Genomic DNA, 21,945 nt, shown 5'->3' with positions numbered 1-21,945 from the left:
AAGGAAATATGTATCAAATTGGTGGAATCAATGACCTCGAGACTAAAAGCAGTCATCAAAAATAAAGGAGGGCACGCCAAATACTGACTTTTTAAATGGTGTACTATTTATGAGCCGGCAATTTTTCATGTTTTTGCTCACAGATATAAAATAAATTGATTTTTGGTTTTAAAAAAATAAAAATCATTAAATCAAGTTTAATAGGAACTAAATTGCATAAAAATAGTTTAAGTAATTAATTATTAGTATCGAAAATTGATTTTATTTGTCAAAAAGTCAAGGGGTGTAATATTTTTGGACCATACTGTATATTTATGGAATTCTAATTGTTCAAGTCCAAAAAATTCAAATTTAATTTAAATTTGATTGATGGAAACTCAGCCAACTATAAGGCAATGAATAGGAAAATAAATGAAAAAAATTATAGATAGGTTCGAGTTAAAAAAGATTATGCTCCGTTTCCGGCCTGAACCAGTACGATCCTTATTATTCAAACCTGAGAGTATTACTTTCATAATACTATCATGTTCACATCAACCATACGATGGCAACAGGCATCACTTACGACCGACTACACGGCTAGGACGCAATAAAATGCTCGAAGGATAATGCCCCAGGAAGAGACAAGATAACATTGCGATTGTTCAAAGAAGCACCGAGGGAACTTTATGAATATTTGAGATGTCTTTTCTCCTGTAGTCTTCATTTGGGATACGTCCCCTCCTCCTGGAAACTAACGGAGGTTAGGATGATACTGAAGCCAGGAAAACCTCGCTACTTGCCAACAAGCTATAGGCCAATAAGCCTGATTCCTACCATCAGCCGAATCATGGAAAGGATATTGCTGGGAAGACTCTCGGAACATGTGGAGAGCAAAAATATTCTAAAAAATGTGCAGTGGGGTTTCCGCAGAAATCGCTCTTGTGGGGACTGTCATTATACGGTAAATTCGTTAATTATGAAGGCTCTGGATACCAAGGAATCTCTGACGATGGTCTGTCTTGACATTTCGAAGGCATTCGACAGTGTATGGCATTTTGGCCTTCTGAGACATCTGGTGAAGTGTCAGATAGATAGAGAACTGTTTCTATGGTTACAGGACTTCCTCCGCGACAGACGATCAGTGGTAAGCTTACTGAACCACGACTCGGATGAGCTAAAATTAAAAAGAGGTGTCCCCCAGGGATCAGTACTCAGTCCTCTGTTATTTAACATTGTCATGAGTAATCTACCTTCCCCAAACAATGTACGGACGGAAATTCTAATATATGCTGATGATGTGGTCATCCTCGATGTTTCACCGAAACCTGCCTTATCTGAACAACGAATGCTGTCATATATGGAAGAGGTCTAACATTGGTGCAGAAGTAACATGCTGGCTGTCGCACGTAAGAAGTCTGCCCTGTTGAGAATCACAGAAAGTAGAAATCTTAAAAATTCACCATGTCTGATTACTAACATACCACGACAACATTCAATAAAATACCTGAGATTGCAAATTGAAGAAAATGGTAAATACACTGAAAATGCAAAAATTCGAAAAAAGAAAGCAACAAACGCACTGTTTTGCTTAAGAAAGTTAAATCTGGAACCAGACACTTTCCTTTATGTTTTTAACACGGTGATCTTACCAGGACTTATATTTGGAAAAGAGGCATGGTACTTCTCTAGAAAGAGGAGTCCCATTATCGGGAAGTTTGAGAATACTCGGAGACTGGCGTTAAAAATCGCCTACTCCCAAAGCCTGGAATGCCCGATTCCCCCATGGCTCGAGGCTAAAACGCCTACGGTGGGGGAAATCGTTGAAAAAAGCATCAAAAACTACACATTCTGGTCAACAGTCACTGGGACTTACCTGCAAAGGTAATTCTATACTGAGAGGTTGGGGTTCCTCCTTTCTTTTTTGTTTCGCGGAAGAAGTCGGTGAGCAAGCCTTACCGTTTCATTAATTATTACCCCACATACTATCCGTTGTTACCTAAATAAAGTTGTTGATTGATTGATTGATTGAAAAAAGATTATGGAACAAACCCTTCGTTGCGGTTGGATAAATTCGAGTCTCCATTCTATCCGGGCGCTGAAATAATTATCATTTTATCAAATAATCGAGTCGAAGCAAATCAATCATTTTTATTTAATAGATTAAATATGCTAAAGGAGAGATATGGCCGGTACCAATGGCAAACTAAAAAAATGATTAATTTTAATATTTTTTGTTAAAATGCATTATTCTTTCAAGTTATTCAAAAAATATTTTTTTTTACAATTCTAGTTTGATGAAAACCAACCAATAACTACAAGTTAATTAATTAAAAGCTTCAAGTGCGGGAAGCCGACGCGATCGAGAAAGAATTAGAGCGTACTATCGCAAGGGATATCCGCTCGAAAAACCATCTCGATTCGCGGGCGTCGCCTGTGATGGCAGACATGCGGGATCCGATCTCCTGAACGAAGCTGATTGCCTTACTGCCCAAGGAACCGGAAGTCTCAACAGTCTCAAAAAATATTGTTCCTTCAATGATTAATAATTGACATCTACAAGGTCAAAAATGTAACCGGTTGCCCATGCGTATCCAGCCGCTCATGTCACATAATATCCCCAGACATATTACAAAAGTCATCTTTGCAGTTGACATAGATTTCACGGCAACAGACCACCAATTAGAAGGTACTATGGACAAATTGGCCAACACTTTTGAAAAATCATTCCTAAAAATTAACACTGAGAAAACAGAATACACTATAGTGAGGCGATGTGAACACCGACACGAGGAAAAATGGAGGCATGAATTGAATTGCATGCTTGTTGACTCGCGGTCTTATAGAGCCACTCTCTTTAAATTATAATAAAGACAAAAAGTGATCAAGAAAAAACAAGACATATAGAACTCTAAAGATTGCATATGAAAAGTCTGAATACAAATAGGCTGTAATAGCTAAATGAATATTATATATCACCAAGCCCGCAATCAAAAAGGTGTCTCAAAAAGCCCGCAATCGACACTTTTAAATATTTTTCCATTTGGAAGTTGTATGCTTGGGGCGCAACAGGCACAGAAACTTGTCAAAGAAAAATTGTTAATAAAAAAACTTTACTTAGGACTCAAGACGATCATATTTTACATAAAATAAATTATAATTAATTTTCATTTGAATTATTTTATATAATAATTTTTCTTGTTATCGCACAAACGCTTTGATAACGTTGATCCCTTATGTCGATTCCAGAAATGCAGCTAATTCAAATGGCCCTGTCCATTTCAGAAAAGGAGCATGAACTTAGCCAACTCCTTAGAAACCAACGTGCTGTCCTAAATCAACTCTTGTCTGGGAAACGTTCTTTGTCTATTGGTAGTGTAGAATACTACACTCTTAATTTTATTGGCAATTACTATTTCCACCTTAAAAACTTTCAACCTGCTTTTAAATATTTAAAAAAAGTATACATATTTGAGCATCTATTAGGCCTCTGACATCGATCCGAAGTGTTTCTATACTCAACTTAAGCTGGGAATGACGGCCACAACACTTGGTCAACTCAACCAGGCCAAAAAATCATTTATTACAGTTTGAAATGAGTAAATATTTAGTGCCTATTTCTGGATCCAAAGAACAAAGTAATAATTGAGTATATTCTCATGATATCTTACGTAATGGAAGACTTGCGTGGTGACCAAATTCTGCTCACATAAGTAGATTGTTCTGATTATGCCACACATTGTTGTCTGTATGATATTAGTTCTCCTTTCATTTCATTCCTCATACAGAAAATACGTGCATCGGGTTGTTGTGATATTCCTTATCAAATGTTATTTCTTTCTTATATATTTTAGACCACAAGCCTATTCTCCCGCCTTTGAACACGAAGGAAAATTTATTTGCAGTAATGACTAGACCTTAATGATAGAATGTGTGGATGATTGACTCTGATAATGTGGAACGAGGCAAGTTCCACATATATCTACGCAAGTAATGGTTAGTTCTATTGTTCTAGGGGAGTTAGACTGCTATTAGACGTTCTTTTCGAGTTGGGGAGTGCAGAAGAATTGTTTGGCATTTATTCCAGACTCTCCCCCACGCCTAAGAATTCCAAGTTATTTAGGGTTTTTGATTCTCTAGGAAATACTTGAATGATTACGATCGAAGAGAATTGGTGGAGGTTGCAGAGGAGTACTACCATGATGCGCTAATTCAGGAGATAGAGGAGTATTCCGAAGAAAAATGCTACCTCTTACTTATGAGTACAATCAAAGAGTGGCCATTGAATGAGACTAATTATTTCGAGAGGTTTAAAAGAGTGAGGACCGTCCTTGGATTGGCCAGAAGACTTGTTCCTTCATACGTTATAGAGGATATTTCTGACGTAAGGAAAATTATAAAAGTGGTGACGGAGACTAAATTCAGTAATTTGTGAATTTGAGTAAATAAAATTTCTTAGTGTTAGATTAGAGTACACTTTCGATGGCCCATTTTAGTTTTTAAAAATGGATATGTCTTTGTGTTAAATCGGTCGAGTTGCAGTTCCGGAACTGTTGAACCCTATTTTTCCGGTGGTTGTTTTAGAGACTGGTTTAGGAGTTGGGCTTGAACAGTTTGTGTCAACGTATGATCAAGTCCACACATGTATTTAATTTACCTGGGATACTGATCTTGACTATCTTCCCTTTTAATTGCGGAAAGTTGAGGCGTAATATAAACAAACATTACGGCCCTACTTTTAGTGAGAGGGAGTTGTAGAGAACTGTTTGAAGTGGACTCATATGGCATTGGTAGTCCTGGATTGTCTTGGAAGGAAGTCATTTAAGACATCCTCTTTCATCCTCCACAGAATGAAGAGTAGGACCAACTTGTGCAAACTCTGTAAGTCAATCAGTCCCTCTGATGGCTGGAGCAACATGGGGTCAGTCTGATTTCTGACAGTCTTGACAAAATGTCGGTTAAAGGCTCCCTCAGTACCAAGGAACCCAGGCATAAGAAAGTCAAACCAGGCTCAAATATCTCCCAAATTTTTCAGAACTGGTGTCCCAGTGAATATAGGCATATTCTTAGACTTTAAAAGATTCAAAACATGGGAAATCTATTCCATATGAATTTCATCCAATATACAAAAGTCCCACTCAATCGAGCTACTATACCATTTTCAAGTCAATTTGTCTATTATGAACTTCAAATTTACAATTACAAACTTAAAATGTCAACCGCAAACTTAAAATGTAAACTGTCAACCGTTTTGTTTTCACGCCCATCGCCGTTGAGACCTCTGGGGTCTTTGCCCCCAAGTCGCTTTGTTTCCTACGTGGTTTGGGGAGAAGAATCGCCAAAAAAACGGACGACTCGAGAGAGTCTTTTTGGCTTCTTCAACGCCTCTCATTGCCGTAATCCGCGGCAACTGTTTCGCAATCCGTGAGGCTGGGAGGGCGTCCTAAACTGCGTAGTTTTAAACAAACTTTCTTTTTTTCTAACTGTCTTTTACTAATCATTTGTCAATTACAAACTCCAAATGTTATCTTCAAAACTGTTCTTAAGAATTCGTCGGATATATATTAACAAAAACAGCTAAAAAAGAAACTAATTAGCTAATAAAGCCATCTGTCCGAAGTGGACCTTGCCAAAATAATTGACGTTGCGTTGCCTCTCAGTGCTTGAAGAATTTGGCAGTTTCGCGAAGCTCTGGGTTCGAATCTCACTGCTATCATTCCGGCCGAAGGTTCCATGCATATTACATGCACTCTGGATTGACGAGTGACGCCGTCATCAGTGATTTCACTGAGGAACCGGATGTCTACATCAGCCACAGCACGAGAGAAAAATAGATGCGGGGGACAGTTCGTTTGGATTCGTTCGTTTGGATTAGTTAGTTCCTAATAACATGTTCTCTTTTTCTATCTTGATCTTATGTGGCTGGCCAGTGCGAGATTTCACATTAAGTTGCGATCTCGCGGAACGGCTGTATTGATATTGATTGTTGCCTCTCACGATAGCAACGGAGATCAACTGGAGAAGCCACCGGGTCTCACGTGTGTCGTAACTTTTTAATGTGGCTAAGCGTCCAAGCTTCTTTAGGAAGCGAAGCGATTTCCCACTTATTCCTCCAGTTGTCTCGACCACAATCGGACAGAACACGAATTGATCTCGTAGCGCTTCATATTTTCTCTCCTTCGCCCTCATCGTTTTTTCCGCGGCATACAGTCTGTCCACTGCGCTCCCGGCAATGTTGGACGGGCAGAGGGTGTCCACACAGGTTGCGTCCCAGACTAGAGGTTTCCCCTCTTCAAATGGGAAAATTGTGATCCCATCAGGACGTTTTCCATCTCCTCGATCAAGCCCGACCGGTTCAAATACGGCTGGGTATCCTGCAGACTCCAGGGCTCGCTTGACAATTTCGTTGATCGCTTGTGTCTTGGAAATCGTCCTGCACTTCTTCGATAAGAGAGAGCATGGTGTCCATAACAATCGACGGTGGCCCCACACCGGCATTTGTGAGTCCGGCAAATCTCCAGTGCAAGTCTGGTGCTGATGCCAATGCGGACAGTATCGTCGTCAAGGTGAGTTCCGACACTATCAACGGGGAGTGCATTGATCCAAGCACCACTTGATTCGCATCTTCCAGTCACTAGACAGGCACGTCTGTGTTGGTTTGACTGGTTCAGAAGCCTCTCGTATTTATCCTCGCAGATGGTCTTGTAACGATTTTTCTGCTCAGGCATCATCCCTCTCGAATGCTCCATCTCTGTGATTTCAGATGATTCAGTTTGGAGTTGGAGAATCATCCTGATCAGCAGTTGGCTGAAGTCCAAAGAGGATAGATATGCGGGGCGAGCCAGATCATTCGGAGAAGGGATTCCCAGTCCGCCCAGGTTAACGGGTAGGGTCGCTTGGTCCCACCCTTGGTCGTCGAATTTCACATTCGTAATGCGTTCAATTGTGGTCCGAAAGAGACAATCGATATTGTCGAGCTGTTGCGTTTCCAGGTAGCAGGGTGCACCCCGAAGAACGTAATTTAGTTTCTGTGCTGACAAGGCGTTTTTTAGCAGGAATAGGGAGGTATGTGCGTCTAGCAACTCCAAAGGTCTGAAAGTTGTTTTTAGTTGATGTTCTTTTGTTATTAAAGTGTTACTGATTCCTGCATCAGTGAGAGGGCATCCAAGTATTTCTAGTTGTTCTGGTTTGGTTTCTGTGGCTTTAGGGATGATCTCTCTGAATGTTTCAAGAATCAGGTCCCATTTAGGCTGCGAAAATCCAAAATTGGTTACTTCGCACTTAATTGTGTTCAGGGTTACGCATAGGGATTCCAATTGGGCTATCAGACTTTTTAGGCAATCTAGCACATCCTTCGGCTGGCCGCCCATTGTGCAATCATCCAAATACCATACCCTCAGAGGAGTCGAACAATATTTGGTGACACGGGCAATTCCCAGGCTAAACAAGGCAGGGCCCAATGGGTCTCCTTGTTGGACTCCAGAACACAATGGGATGTGATATTGGCCGTGCACCAAACTCGATGGTTTTCGATAAGAGCTATGAATACTATTAATATAGCTGTACACTGATGGGTAATGTGTGAGGCAATCCTCCAGAATTGTGTCACGTCGTATCGAGTTGAAGGCGTTTTTAATGTCGATTTTGACGATTACAAAAGGAGTGTCCTCGTTCTTTTCAGTGAATGTTCGGACAGCATGAACTGCCGCTTCACAACCCCCCGGTGAACCGACCCCAATTTGGGCTGGTTGTAATTGTGTTATCAACGTAGGCAGGATTGCTCTGCAAACAAGCTTTGAGGCCAAACGACGAAAGACCAGTCCAACAGCAATAGGGCGTACTCCCCCTCCCTTCTTGTCGAATGCGATTAGCTTGGCAGAGAACATTACATGTCGAATTGTTTCAGGCAGTGTCCCTGATAGCATCCTGTTCATTAGTTTGGTGATGGCCAGCACGAGTCGGATATTCTTATCGATCTACTCGAACTCTCCGGGATCAATATCAATGAGTCCAATATACCACCACAACTTTATAATTCAAAATAAAATCCTGCACTTTTATTAATTATTAAAAATATACAGTGAACCCTTGCAAATTGGCCAATTTTAAATCACATGTCTTATAAAATTTCTCGTGGACGTTATACTCGGTTCACTTTTCTTGAAAAAACAGAAATTATAAACTACAGGGAAGAAAACGACAGTGTTTTGTGTCAGCTTATGGCTTACAGATTCTCACATTTATTCCGCAGACGATCTCGAGAAAGACGATCAATAATCTACTGCTTAATAAAGACTTTATTTTACGGGATCCGAAAATCTATCAAAATTCGTTTAAAGCTGCTTACAAACCAAAATTTCCTACGCTTGACGAAAAATTGATCGAATGAATGGATACAATAGAGTCTAAAGGTATTAATTGAAAACTAATTTCTAGGTGGTTTTTTGAATGATTCCTTAATATCGTGTAAGGCTGCGCATTTTGCCAAAGAGTTACAACTTAGTAACTTTAAAAATTCTAATGGATTTTTGGCAAAATTCAAAAAGAGACACGGTTTTAGAATGCTAAAATTACATGGAGAGATGCGAACTGATAGAGAAGTTGACATTAATTCCTTTCGTGAAGAATTCAAAGAAATTTCTAAATCGTATAAGCCTGATCTAATTTATAATTTGGATAAAACTGCATTATATTACAAGCTTATTTCATCGAAAAGCGTATGCAGAAACTGATTTTAAGGATACAAAAATTTTGAAGACCGCCTGTCTATTATGCTTTGTTCAAACATGACCGTAAGTCATAAATTGAAACCTGTGATGATCGGAAAACCGAAAATGCCTAGATGTTTTAGAAATTTTGACTATGGATGTCTTGTCTCATATTATAGCTTGCAGAAAGCTTGGATGACTGGATCTATTTTTGTTGATTGGATTATTAGCTTTGATCTCCAGCTTAAAATTGAAAAGAAGGTAATTTTATTGCTAATAGACCACTGTCCTGCACATTCTATTCTTAAAAACTTGGATTGTATTAAGATTTTATTTTTTCCCAAAAATTCTACTGGATTACTACAACCAATGGATATTGGAATTATAAAAACCTTCAAGACTCATTTCATGAGAAGAAAGCTACAGTTCTTAACTGATTTGCTGGAGACTGAAAATATTTATGTATACAATTAATACAAAAAATTGACATTAAAAGATGCAATTTTGTTTGTTAATATGGGTTGGGGTGACATATCTACTGAAACCATTCAATATTGTTTTAAGATTTTAAATAAATCTAGTCACGAAAATCCATTAAAATACTACGTTCAACATATGATTTTATGTTATGTTGTTTTGGGTGAAAGAAAAAATTAGTAATTTCAGATATTTACTGAAGAGATCAACAAAAAAAGTTCAGAAATGTAATTTTTATTAAAATTTATTAATATTTTCTTGGCGTCTCACAGCTCTGGATCGCGACATAAAATATTTAATAGGTAATAAGAGATTTTGTCCCCTGGAGAATTTTATTTTCACTTTTATGATTTTTCCTAAATACATGACAGTTACACCCGACGATAAGTATTTAGTCATGTGGAATTAAACGATATGTGAGTCTAATATCTTCTTGGAGTTTTTTTAGAAGATTGATGATTTGTGCATAAATAGAGACATCAAAAGATGCAATAGGTTAATCACATACTATATAACTGCGATTTAAAGCTAAAGATCGTACAATGCCAATTTTTTGGTGTTGACCACCACTAAACTCATAAGGAAGATTAGATATGCTTTCAGAAATAATGCCAACTAGACTTAACAATTCACGGACACGTTCTTCTTGTTCCTGACTCGATAGACTTTGAATGACTTGGTAATAATTTTTCCTATAGTCATCCTTGGATTCAAAGAAGCATAAGGGTTTTAAAATCAGGTACAATTTTTTTAATGAAATATTTCATCAGATTAGAAATTGTTCTTACGGCGGTCCAGGAGAAATATTATTTGCACTAACATAGAAACATATTGATCATATTTTTTCAATATGCGCGGTTCCGTGGTATACTCCAGAGAGTATCAAGGTCGTCTCTATTTTTGTATCTTAATGCGTTGAATGTCTTTTGAAATAACAGTAGGTATTTTTGTTTGTGGACGTCCTCGGAACGCCGATTTTCTATCGTTGTGATATGATTTATTACCCAAAAGCATGAGTATCTTTATCGAGTCTTAGTTTGTCCCAAATAGGCGCTAACGAGCTTCTGTAATGTCCATAGTGACGGGTCTACTGTTGCAGATATATTATAGAATGGAATTATTGATTTTTTCTGACCAGTTAATGCCGATACACGGATCGAGACACAAACAGAGTAGTCCGGAAATTGGACGACTTTCTCTAATAGAAAAAGAACTCAGAGTACAAACGGAAAACACAACTTTACCTGAGAAAATCAAAGAACTCCGTACGCAAAGAAGTAGAGTATTAACTATCATTGTCCACGATAATCTCGATCGTACTGTTACCGAGGACGTCGAAAAAGCTAGTATTCTAGCTTCGCACTTCGATTCTCTATTCAATATGTATATTAAAACTGATCAGACACTAAAACCTTTAAAACCTGACAAATCCTCATTGTGCTTGAGTTGCACACGACTTCTGGCTGGCTGATCATAGGTGGAATGTAATCAAAGTCTCTAAGGCGTTATTCAAATGTCATTGTGACGTTCTTTGAAAAAAATTCCTTGACAATCCTGGCCTGAGATCTTAACGCGAAAATGTGAGTTATAGATGTGAAACAACTAATATGGGTGGAGCTATCCTTTAAGACTTAGCCAGTAGTCTGGGCTTTTCTGTCTTTACTTCGAAAGAACTGAATCATTATGAACCAACTAGAAAAGATTTTTCTGATTTAGATTTAGTTTTTAATAATTGTTGGAATGCTACATTTACCAGAGTTTGGTATTCACCATCAGGAAGAATGTATATACCAAAAATACAAGGTCAGACTTGAACTATTTTCCAAATTGAGTACCTCAAGTCGATTACTGCGCTGCGTACTTCAGCAAAGCGTAAGTGAAACTGTGTTTAAACGATGTAAAGATACCGTTTCAAAAATCGCCAAATATTTTGGGAGTAAAATACGACGCTCATTCCGGAACATTTGCATGCTATTGTATAAGTACACTTATGTGATTTTCTAGAATCTTATTTCCATCCAATTACTACCCACGTCGTGGGTCAGGGTAAAATCAAAAAGTTAGTTTATTGTTGTGAACTGAAGCATTTTGAATATACACTCTTTTTAATTAACAACGGAATTCATTTTGCAGTCAAAATGACTTTCCTGATAGTATGAGCTTCCCTTCCTGTAGTATGCAATTATCAGCCTGTTAAAAGAGGATTTGAAAGAGATATGGCCAAAAGGATTATCTAATTTCAATCTCTGAAAGATAAACTCTCATCTTAACCCAAATAAACCTACCAAGCATTAAATATATTATTCAATTAGTAAAAATGCACTTGTTTTCATTTTTCCAGTATGTATTTTTTATTAAAAAAGAAGTAAAAAAACGGATGCGTATGTACAATGTATTTGTGAAGTCGATGCTGTTATACAATGCCGGCACTTGGGGCTGTACGAGTGACGAATCAACGGCTCTTGATGCGTTTCACAGAAAATAGCTTAGACTGTTATTTGGTGTGAACTAGCCTGCCAGAATTTCGAATTCTGGAATTTACAACAAATGCAGAAGTAGGCCTCTAAGCCGGGATATCGCTGACGCCAGATAAAGATTGTTTTGCCATATTCTGCGTATGGATCTCGCTTCCCCAGCCGACGTGGCGATGGAGGATTATTTCATGTTCGAAGAAAAATGCTTTTGTGGTCGACCAAGGATGTCGCTACCGGTCGCATTGCACAATGACCTCCAAAAAGTGAGGAAGTGTTTAAAGTCTGGTGAGGATCTGGACGCACTAAGATCAATTGCTCATGACCGTGGTAGAAGGCAGAGAATGACCAATAACATTGTTTCCTGTGTTGCACATGCCTTTTTATAATTACTATGGCAAGGGTAGAAGTTCTTAATAAGTAAAAAAAATAAATTGTCACCGGTTTTTGAGCGAAGAAAAAAATGAATGTGCTCAGAAGCCTATCCGGTTTATGGAAAAGCGGTTCCCCCCGGTATTGACGAATATTTACCTTCAGTACTTTGAACCGTCCATTTCCTATCTCTGCGAATCATGGGGTCCGCCGTTATCGTGGTCCAACAGGAGGTGAATCGAAGAGGTCCAACAAAAGGCCCACAGATTAACCAAACGTTGTTCACACGATAACAAACGTTCCAGACCAGCTCCTCTGGAAGATCTGATCAAGCTGAAGCTCAGTTTGTTTGCAAATGCCCCGACAAAGGCGACCAGCCGCCCGGTGCGATCTTGTATGAGCTCGTGGAAAGATCACCGAGCAAGGATAAGATCCCTGGTTGAGTGCATTGGGATCACTTGTTGTTTGTTCGGTTTTTACCGTGGTCTTGGTGTTTTAATAAAATAAAATAATTTTTGGAAATTGGTTCTCTTCGCAGCATTTTGTAGGTAATAAATTTGCCTCCAAGTCGGTTATGTGCTGTCACAATACAAACTGTATTATTTACCAATGTTTGTGTTTCCTTCAATGTTATCGATGGATTGTTCTTAATTTTTAATTGTAGAAATTAAATTAATATCATCATCAGTAAGATTAATCGTAGCATCCTTTCTACCTCCACGTTTACAAACATACGCATTTCCATTTTTACAATGGATATAGCTGCTTTTCTATTAAATAGAGCATTGTTAAAATTAATATTAAAAATGTCAAAATAGAATATCCCATTGTCAATATTGGAAATCGCAAAGACAAAATAGTTATAAAAATGTCAGAATTGAACTGAAAATGGTATAGTTCCATTAAATATCTTTTCTCGAACACCTGAATTGTTTTTTGATACTGGGCTTTACAATCTAAAAACTTACCTACGTGTCTCAGATGTCAAGAGACTTTAAAACACAACAAAAAATTCAATTTGGGAAGACATTTTAATTCCAAAAATAGTGCTTTTCGCAAAATTATCCTTCTGGAGCTTACAAGAAATGATGGATATTTAACGTCAACGTCTAAAAATTTAAAACAGTTATCAAAAATTTCTACTATTGCCAGTTTTATTATCAGTTAAAAAATCGTAAAAAGGTGGGAACCTTTTAGTGACGGGAAGCATATAAAGACGTGTATTATTAAAGCAGCTGACGAATTCTTCCAAGAAGTTGAAAACAAAAAAGACATAATCAATTGTTTCAATAATATACCTACTGTCTGCGTAAACAGTTGCTGACAGGACTTTAAGAATGTGTTCAAATATAACAAACATCAAATTTAAAACCTCAAATTCGCAGAATCATTTATTTATATAATATGGATAATGTTCCAATCCATAAAAATAAGGATATTTTGAAGGCATACGAGTATGCGAAAATTTGATGCACCATATTCTCCTCAACTTGATCCATGCAAAGGCTGTTTTTCCATTCTATTGATTGGGATAATGACGTATTTATCTAATCACAACAATCCCCAAAATAATGTTAATGCAGCAAAAAATACTCTCCCAGTTTTTTAAAAGTTTGAAAAAACAGTCAACTATCAAGTAATAAAAACAAGAATCAATCGCAGAATTTCTTGCATTTAAACGCGCAGCTGTCGGCGGAGAAAATCTGAACATTTACTCACTCAAGGACGCTCAAAGAAAGTTCTTGCTTAACCGAATCTGCTGTAATTCACCACACTCAATGATGTTTAAATGTATGGAGGAATCAAATGTCGACCTATCTACTTCTTCGCAATGGCTATCGAAAGGAAACAATGGTCCAGGGTGCGAAGCATTATACTGTCTTTTGCAAGATAGGAATTTGTGTTTTGCATACGCGGGATCGCTTTTATCCGCAAAAATATAATTTCAAGACGTGAAATTACGAAATCATTTTTAAGCATTTCCGACGAGACATGGAAGTCGGTAATTTTTACTGATGAATGCTCTTTTGATATTTTTAATACCAATAAGCATCAAATAGTGTACAGAGAAAATGGTTCTGCATACAAAAAATGCAATATTATCCCAACTGTAAAATTCGGTGGTGGAAAGTAATGGTCTGGGACAGTTTCTCGTATAACGAAATCGATAATCTTGTTTTTATTGATGGAATCCTGAATAGCGCAAAATATATTAATATTTTATCCAATAATATATTCGAATGTGGCGAAAAAATTCGGGATAGACTCATTTATTTTACAAGAGGATAATGCACCTTGCCATAAATCTAAAATGGTACAAGATTACATTAAAGAAAAAAAACATTATTTTACTTCAATGGCCGGCTCAATCACCGGATCTAAACCTTATAGAGCATCTATGGGCAGAAATGAAGAGAAAATTATCAAAAAATGTAGTCAAGAACAAAAATGAACTAAAGGAGGAATTAACAGAAATATGGAATAATATATCACCAGAATTATTGAAAAAACTAGTAATGTCTTTGAAAAATAGATGTTACAAAATTTTCAGTGCAAATGGTGGACATATTAACTACTAAATGATTTGTTTTTATTTTTGTCCGGTTTTACATGTCATAAGTAAATTGAAATTCTGACGTTTAATGACAGTGAATATCTATCATATTGGAAAAAAATATGGAGTAAAAATGAGAGAAGTGATAGTGTGTTACAGATTAACAAGAGAGTGACATGGCAGAGGATACATTTGCAGAGTTTAGTAAAGAAAGCATCCTTAAAATAATTAAACAACTCCAAAACTGGAGAGCTAGCGGGTGTATAATTTCTTTTTAAAAAAAATTACCTCAATCCATGATCACTTGTGTGAAGAACTAGTCAAGATAATTCATGGTGAATACACACCGTATGAGTGGTTCTACACTGGAATCACATATCTCATCTCAAAAAAAGATATTTGTCAAGGACCCAAATATTTTAGACCAATTACTTGTATGTCTAACTTATATAAACTTGGAACGAAATGTGTTAACAGGAAGTTGAGAGATTATATTGAGGCATATAATCTGATTGCCGATAATCAATTGGGAACTCGGCAGATGTGTCAAGGGGCAAAGGAACAAGCAATTCTTAACCGGTGCATTTACAAGCAAAACGGAAATAATTTGTTTTCTACCTGGATTGATGTAAAGAAAGCGTTCGATTCGGTATATCATGATTTTCTGATTCAGGTGCTTGAAAACTCCGGACTCCCTTGCTGGATTGTGAATTTTGTGAAAAACCTTGTAACGAAGTGGAGAATTAAGCTAATTCTGAATCATAATGAAATCGGAGAGGTAAAATTGGAAAGAGGCATACTCCAGGGTGATTCCTTGTCACCTCAAATCTTTGCCTTTCAACATACGTCACATTGATCGCGCGCATAGTTCGCAACATATTTTGTTTTGGTTATCTAAGTTTTCCGATTTTAAAAAAGACAAATTTTTGTTTAAAAACTGAACACGAATTTAATTAGCAGCAGAGGATAAGATGAAATGGCAATTCCCACGCAAGATGGCTATTGATATTCGTTGGAAAAGCCATGTCCGTTCCCGATGATCATTTCTCCTTCTGCTTGCCAGGTCCCCCAATTTAATAAAAAAGTGATTTTAAAAAAAATAAGTATAATTGATCAAATCTAAATTTCAAAAATGGTTTTACTCAACCTAACCAAACATGAACTTGAAGTAATCAAAAATATTCAAATAGATGTTTTTTATATTGACCGATTTCATTATTGGTCCCCCATTTATTCTACAGACGGATAATGGGAAAGAATTTAAGAACAAATAATCAACAAAACGGAAATAATTTGGCCTCTGCATGGATCGATGTTAGAAAAGCTTTCGACACAGTGGACCACGACTTTCTTTTTAAGATTCTTGACTCTTCTGGCCTTCCAAATTGGATTAAAGATTTCATCAAAAATTTGGTGAAAAGATGGAAAATTAAATTGATATTTGACAAAAAAGAAATTGGAGAACTTAAATTACGAAAGGGATTCTTACAAGGAGACTCGTTATCCCCTCAGATCTTTGTGCTATTGATGGATCCGTTAAGCAGATTATTAAATGTGAAGTACCCAAAACTGAATATGGACAACTCTGGCCAGGGATCACTTACATACTCAACAAACCATCTACTTTTCATGAATGACTTAAAAATATTCTCGAAGAAAGAAGATACGTTGATAAAAATAATGAATGATGTTAATCTTTTTTTCGAGGCTCCTGGACTAGAGAAAAATGTGGAAAAGTCAGCTACTAACGTGCAGTGCTTAGCTTCCGAGGCAAAACTACTTGATGGACTTGATAGCTACCGATACCTGGGAGTGCTCGAAGATAAAATGAGTAACATACTGAAAAGCGATGTGCTAAAATCAATCTTTGATGAGATGAAGAAAAGAATTAACAATCTGGCCACTACAAAACTTAACTCAGGGAATCTATTCAAATCCATCAATGAACATGCATTGTCTCTTTATAATTACAGTGAATCCTCGCAAATTGGCCACAATTTTTGAATTATTATTTTTTTTAATTAGAAAATAAACTATTTTTTTAATCACATGTCTTATAAAATTTCTCGTGGACGTTATACTCGGCTCACTTTTCTTGAAAAAACACAAATTATAAACTACAAGGAAGAAAATGACAGTGTTTCGTGTCAGCTTCTGGCTGACAGATTCTCACATTTATTCCACAAGACGATCTCGAGAAAGACGATCAATAATCTACTGCTTAATAAAGACTCTATTTTACGGGATTCGAAAATCTATCAAAATTCGTATAAAGCTGCTCACAAACCAAAATTTCCTACGCTTGAAGAAAAATTGATCGAATGGATGGATACAATAGAGTCTAAAGGTATTAATTGAAAACCAATTTTTAGGTGGTTTTTTGAATGATTCCTTAATATCGTGTAAGGCTGCGCATTTTGCCGAAGAGCTACAACTTAGTAACTTTAAAAATTCTAATGGATTTCTGGCAAAATTCAAAAAGAGACACGGTTTTAGAATGCTAAAATTACATGGAGAGATGCGAACAGATAAAGTAGTTGACATTAATTCTTTTCGTGAAGAATTTAAAGAAATTTCTAAATCGTATAAGCCTGATCTAATTTATAATTTGGATGAAACTGCATTATACTACAAGCTTATTCCATCGAAAAGCGTATGCAGAAACCGATTCCAAGGATACAAAAATTTTAAAGACCGTGTGTCTATTATGCTTTGTTCAAACATGACCGGAAGTCATAAATTGAAACCTGTGATGATTGGAAAACCAAAAATGCCTAGATGTTTTAAAAATTTTGACTATGGATGTCTTGTCTCATATTATAGCTCACAGAAAGCTTGGATGACTGGATCTATTTTTATTGATTGGATTATTAGCTTTGATCTCCAGCTTAAAATTAAAAAGAAAAAAATTTTATTGCTAATAGACCACTGTCCTGCACATTCTATTCCTCAAAACTTGGATTGTATTAAGATTTTATTTTTTCCTAAAAATTCTACTGGATTACTACAACCAATGGATATTGGAATTATAAAAACCTTCAAGACTCATTTCATGAGAAGAAAGCTACAGTACTTAACTGATTTGCTGGAGACTGAAAATATTTCTGTATACAATTCATACAAAAAATTGACATTAAAAGATGCAATTTTGTTTGTTAATATGGCTTGGGATGACGTATCTACTGAAACTATTCAAAATTGTTTTAAGATTTTAAATGAATCTAATCACGAAAATACATTAATTCAACATTATGAGACTGAAATTGAAAGAACTGACATTTTCGATCCTCTAATGAGCGAAGATTTTCTAAATATCGAAAACACAGAAGATCAAGATATAAACGAAAATTGTTTACAAGAGGATCAAGAGTCTGAAATTAGCGACGAAGAGACAAAAATCATATATCCACTCGATAGAAAAGATATTGCAAAGACATTAACTAAAATAGAAAGGCAACTTTACTGTAATGCAGAAAATGAGAATGATGTTTCGCTGATTACTGCAATAAGAAAATACAAAGAAAATGTAAAAAGAGCAAATAAAAAGGAATTAGGGATTGAATTTTATTTTAATAAATTTAAACGTGTTTATTTTATTTTTTAAATATTGATTTTTTCAAATTGGCCATTTTCTCAAATTGGCCATAAAACTCTATGTACCAAAAATGGCCAATTTGCGAGGATTCACTGTATTATATTGGACTTATTGATATCGACCCAACCGAATTTGAGGTTATTGATAAAAAAATCAGAGGAATTCTAATACAGAATAAGATTCACCTGAAGCCGGCGAACAAAGAAAGATTATACCTACCCAGAATCGTCTTGAAAGAGGACTCGTATCTATAACTCAAAAAAGCGAAAGAATGCTCCTCCAATTTTTCGGAGACCTTGAAAAGAAGTCTCATTACTGTTTGAAAAGAGCGGGAATTTTGCGGGTCATGAAGTCAAAGAAAACACATATGGCCACAATCGTAGAATTTATCACTCGAAAATACAAAATTGGAGACCATGGAAGTCTCAATGTGAAGGCACTGCAAGGATTACAGAATAAATACCTAATTGCAGAAATCAGGAAAAAACCTCTGCATTCAATCCTCTTTAATTGTTTGGAAGATACTAGTGTCGATGTCACGGAGTCCTCCGCGTGTTTAACATATGGAAACATCTCTCCGAGATCAGAAGCATCCTTCTGTTTACTACAAGACCGCAATTTCCTCTTTGGAGCAGGAAAAACGAATTGCAAACATTGCAACTCTGCGAAAAAAACTGTTGACCATTTAGCTACCAGGTGTGGGCGAATGCTAAACACCGATTGCTTACGACGGCATAATGAAGTAGTGAGATGTATTCACTTACATCTCTGTAGACAGTATGGAATAAAAAGGTCAAAAAGATTGAAGACCCATTCAGTCCAGTCTATAGTTGCAAATGAAGCAGTTGAGATCAGAGTCGATACTACTATAAGTACTGCCACACACGTTCATAACAACAAGCCCGACATTTTCGTGTGGGATAAAATTAAAAATACGATTACACTAATCGAAATTGGAATAACTTCGCAGCAAATTCTTAAAAAAGTCGAAGTCGAAAAATCCCACAAGTATGATCTCTTAGCAAGTGAATTGGCTTTAATCCACAAAGCAAAAGTGAATATAGTACCCATAGTATTAACGTGGGATGCCATTGTCAGTAAATACTACAAACAATACCAGAGTGGTCTGAAAATTGAGTACCCTGTAAGAGCATACATCCAAGCTATCATCATGAAGAAGACTCTTGAAAGTATGTGCATCGATTATAAACATGGAATGATGTCCTAAGAGGACGACGGTTTTGAAGAAAATATAACTTTCCTTGATATCAATATAAATCAGAAACTCGACGAAACCGACTTAATGACGGGAGCATTTGAAAAAGAGTCCTACTCCTATAATAACATTAATCGAGAGGAAGAGCAATGGAACTATGAATCGGAACCTGATGAAAGTCGTCTCATCCGGGAAAAGAAGAATGATCCTTTAGATCAGTGGTTCTCAACGGCGGGCGATTCGCCCCCTAGGGGCGATTTTTTTTGGTAGGGGGGCGATGGCTGATTGCTAAAATTTGAAAAATTAAAATCTTATGTTAGAAGTCGATAATCTTTGAAAAAATAAAGATATATAATCGAGTCTAATAATATTTATTAATAATATGATATTTTTATTATATTTTATTTAAATTTCTAAGCGTGATTTCTAGTTATCTTTATGGGTCGTGTTCAAAAAAAAGTCAGAATGTATAAAGATGAATATATTTCTCTTGGATTTATTAAAGATCCTCAAGATCCTAATAAACCACTTTGTCTTCAATGTGGTACAATTTTTTCGAATGAGGCAATGAAACCGTCTCGTTTGATTGAACATTTAAAGCGAAAACATCATAATTCAATTGCAAAAAAGCCAGACTTTTTTCTAGAATTAAAAAAGAATTTTGAAAATAAAAACGCCTTACCGTCAATCTTTAATAAAAATATATTTCAAAATGTCTCTGGATTATCTTATTCATATAAAGTTGCAGAGATAATCACAAAAACTGGTTGCATTATTATTTTAATTTATAGGTAATGCCCATTCGATTGCAGAAAATGTCATCCGTCCTTGTTTAAATTTATTTATAAACGATATCCTACAAAAAGATTCTTCAAATATTATGAAGACTATTCCATTAAGCAACGACACTATACAAAGAAGAATTAATGAAATTTCTAATGAAATTGAACAATCTTTAATTTTATTTCTCAGAGAACGCAAGTTTTCAGTCCAACTTGACGAATCAGTTGTCGTTGATAATCAGTCAATTTTGATGGCATATGTAAGGTATTACTTTTTATAAATACTTTTTATAAAGATATTTCGATGATGATTCTATTTTGCAAGAAGAGTTATTATTTGCAAAATCTTTAGTCACGGATACTACAGGATTGTCAATATTCAAAATGTTTGAATCTTATTTATTCTTAAATGAGATAACATTTGAACATATTTTATCGTGCGCAACTGATGGCTATGGTTGGAAAATATCGTGGTTTTTTAGCTTTTCTAAAACAAAAATCTCCAATGTCCACTTCAATTCATTGTATTTTACATCGGCATCATTTAATTGCAAAAAAATTATCTGAAGAATTGAATGCATCAATGCAAATTGTTATCAAAGTTATCAATAAAATTAAAAGAAACAGCAAGTACGATCGTATTTTTCGTGAATACTGCACTAATCAAACTGAAGATTATGTTAGGTTACTTTTACATACCGAAGTAAGATGGTTATCCAAGGGAAATTGTCTTGAAAGATTTGTGATATTATTTGATGCAATTGTTGATTTTTTAAGATTACAAGAAGAATTTAAATTGTTTAATTCCTGCAAAATTCATAGAAAAAATATTTTTTATTTAAATTGGATTTTTAAAAAATTAAATGAAGTTTCATTGGCTTTACAAGAAAATTATGTTAATTTAATTGATTGCAAACGAATTATAAATACATTCATTGAAAAAATTCAATTTTACAAATTTAATTTAAGTAATAGAAAATTTGGAAAATTCGATTTTTATGACCACACTTTTGATGACAACGATCTGAAAATTTATGAATTTCATTTAGAATCTTTGGAACAAGATTTGAAAAAAAGATTTGAAGATTTAATTAATTTAAACTTTTCTGATTGGATGATTAATCCTTGGTTGCCCATTCATTATGATTCTGATGATGAATGTCAAGAAGAATTAATAGAACTAAAAAACGACGAAGAACTGAAAATAAAATTTAAAAATGAAAACCTGACACAATTCTGGGGAGAAAAATCTATAAAAATGAAATTCCCGAAATTATGGGAAAAAATGCGTTTTCCTACGTCATACTGCGTAGAGAGAGGATTCAGCACTCTGAATAGTATGATCGGAAAAAAAGAAACAAACTAAATATAGAAGAAAGAGGCGACATTAGAAATACACTTACGAAAAGAAGTAAAAATTTTGAAAAACTTGTCAATCTTCATCAACCACAAGGATCTCATTAAAACTCTTATTTTTTAAATAAAAATTTTTACTAATGAAATAAGGGGGCGATATAAAAATTGGAGGGGCGAAAAAAATTCCAAGGGGGCGATACAAAAATAAAGGTTGAGAACCACTGCTTTAGATTGCCTAAAAGAAGTTTGGAGACCGGTCAAGGTTGTCCGTGTTGGGGCAAAGAGGAGGATGGTCTATTGGACTGGAAATTCGTTTAATTAGTTTAATATCACTTTTAACTTATGAATAATTTTGGCCTTCTGATTGGAAGAAATCAATATTTATTCTGTTGCCTAAAAAGGGCGACAGCAAAGTCTGCTCGAATTACCGCACAA

General features: G+C 35.7%; 3 protein-coding genes across 3 annotated transcripts; 2 read left to right on the top strand and 1 right to left on the bottom strand.

Moving 5' to 3' along the window:
• Positions 1 to 6,254: 6,254 nt before the first annotated feature.
• Positions 6,255 to 7,904, bottom strand: LOC115230972. Its single transcript, XM_029801074.1, has one exon. It carries the CDS (start codon positions 7,902 to 7,904, stop codon positions 6,255 to 6,257), a length of 1,650 nt encoding a protein of 549 aa, XP_029656934.1.
• Positions 7,905 to 17,058: 9,154 nt separating this feature from the next.
• LOC115230971 (tigger transposable element-derived protein 6-like) lies at positions 17,059 to 18,410 on the top strand. Its single transcript, XM_029801073.1, has 3 exons — positions 17,059 to 17,667; positions 17,770 to 18,087; positions 18,243 to 18,410. Exons 1-3 carry the CDS (start codon positions 17,059 to 17,061, stop codon positions 18,408 to 18,410), a joined length of 1,095 nt encoding a protein of 364 aa, XP_029656933.1.
• A 92-nt stretch (positions 18,411 to 18,502) lies between these two features.
• LOC115230970 lies at positions 18,503 to 19,384 on the top strand. The gene has a single exon (XM_029801072.1). The coding sequence runs from the start codon at positions 18,503 to 18,505 to the stop codon at positions 19,382 to 19,384; it is 882 nt and encodes a 293-aa protein (XP_029656932.1).
• The last annotated feature ends 2,561 nt before the right edge of the window (positions 19,385 to 21,945 follow it).

Source organism: Octopus sinensis, unplaced genomic scaffold (genome assembly GCF_006345805.1).
Source record: "Octopus sinensis unplaced genomic scaffold, ASM634580v1 Contig16934, whole genome shotgun sequence".
Classification (NCBI taxonomy): domain Eukaryota; kingdom Metazoa; phylum Mollusca; class Cephalopoda; order Octopoda; family Octopodidae; genus Octopus; species Octopus sinensis.
The sequence above is the reverse complement of the archived record's forward strand: the minus strand, read 5'-3'. Positions and strand labels throughout refer to the sequence as shown.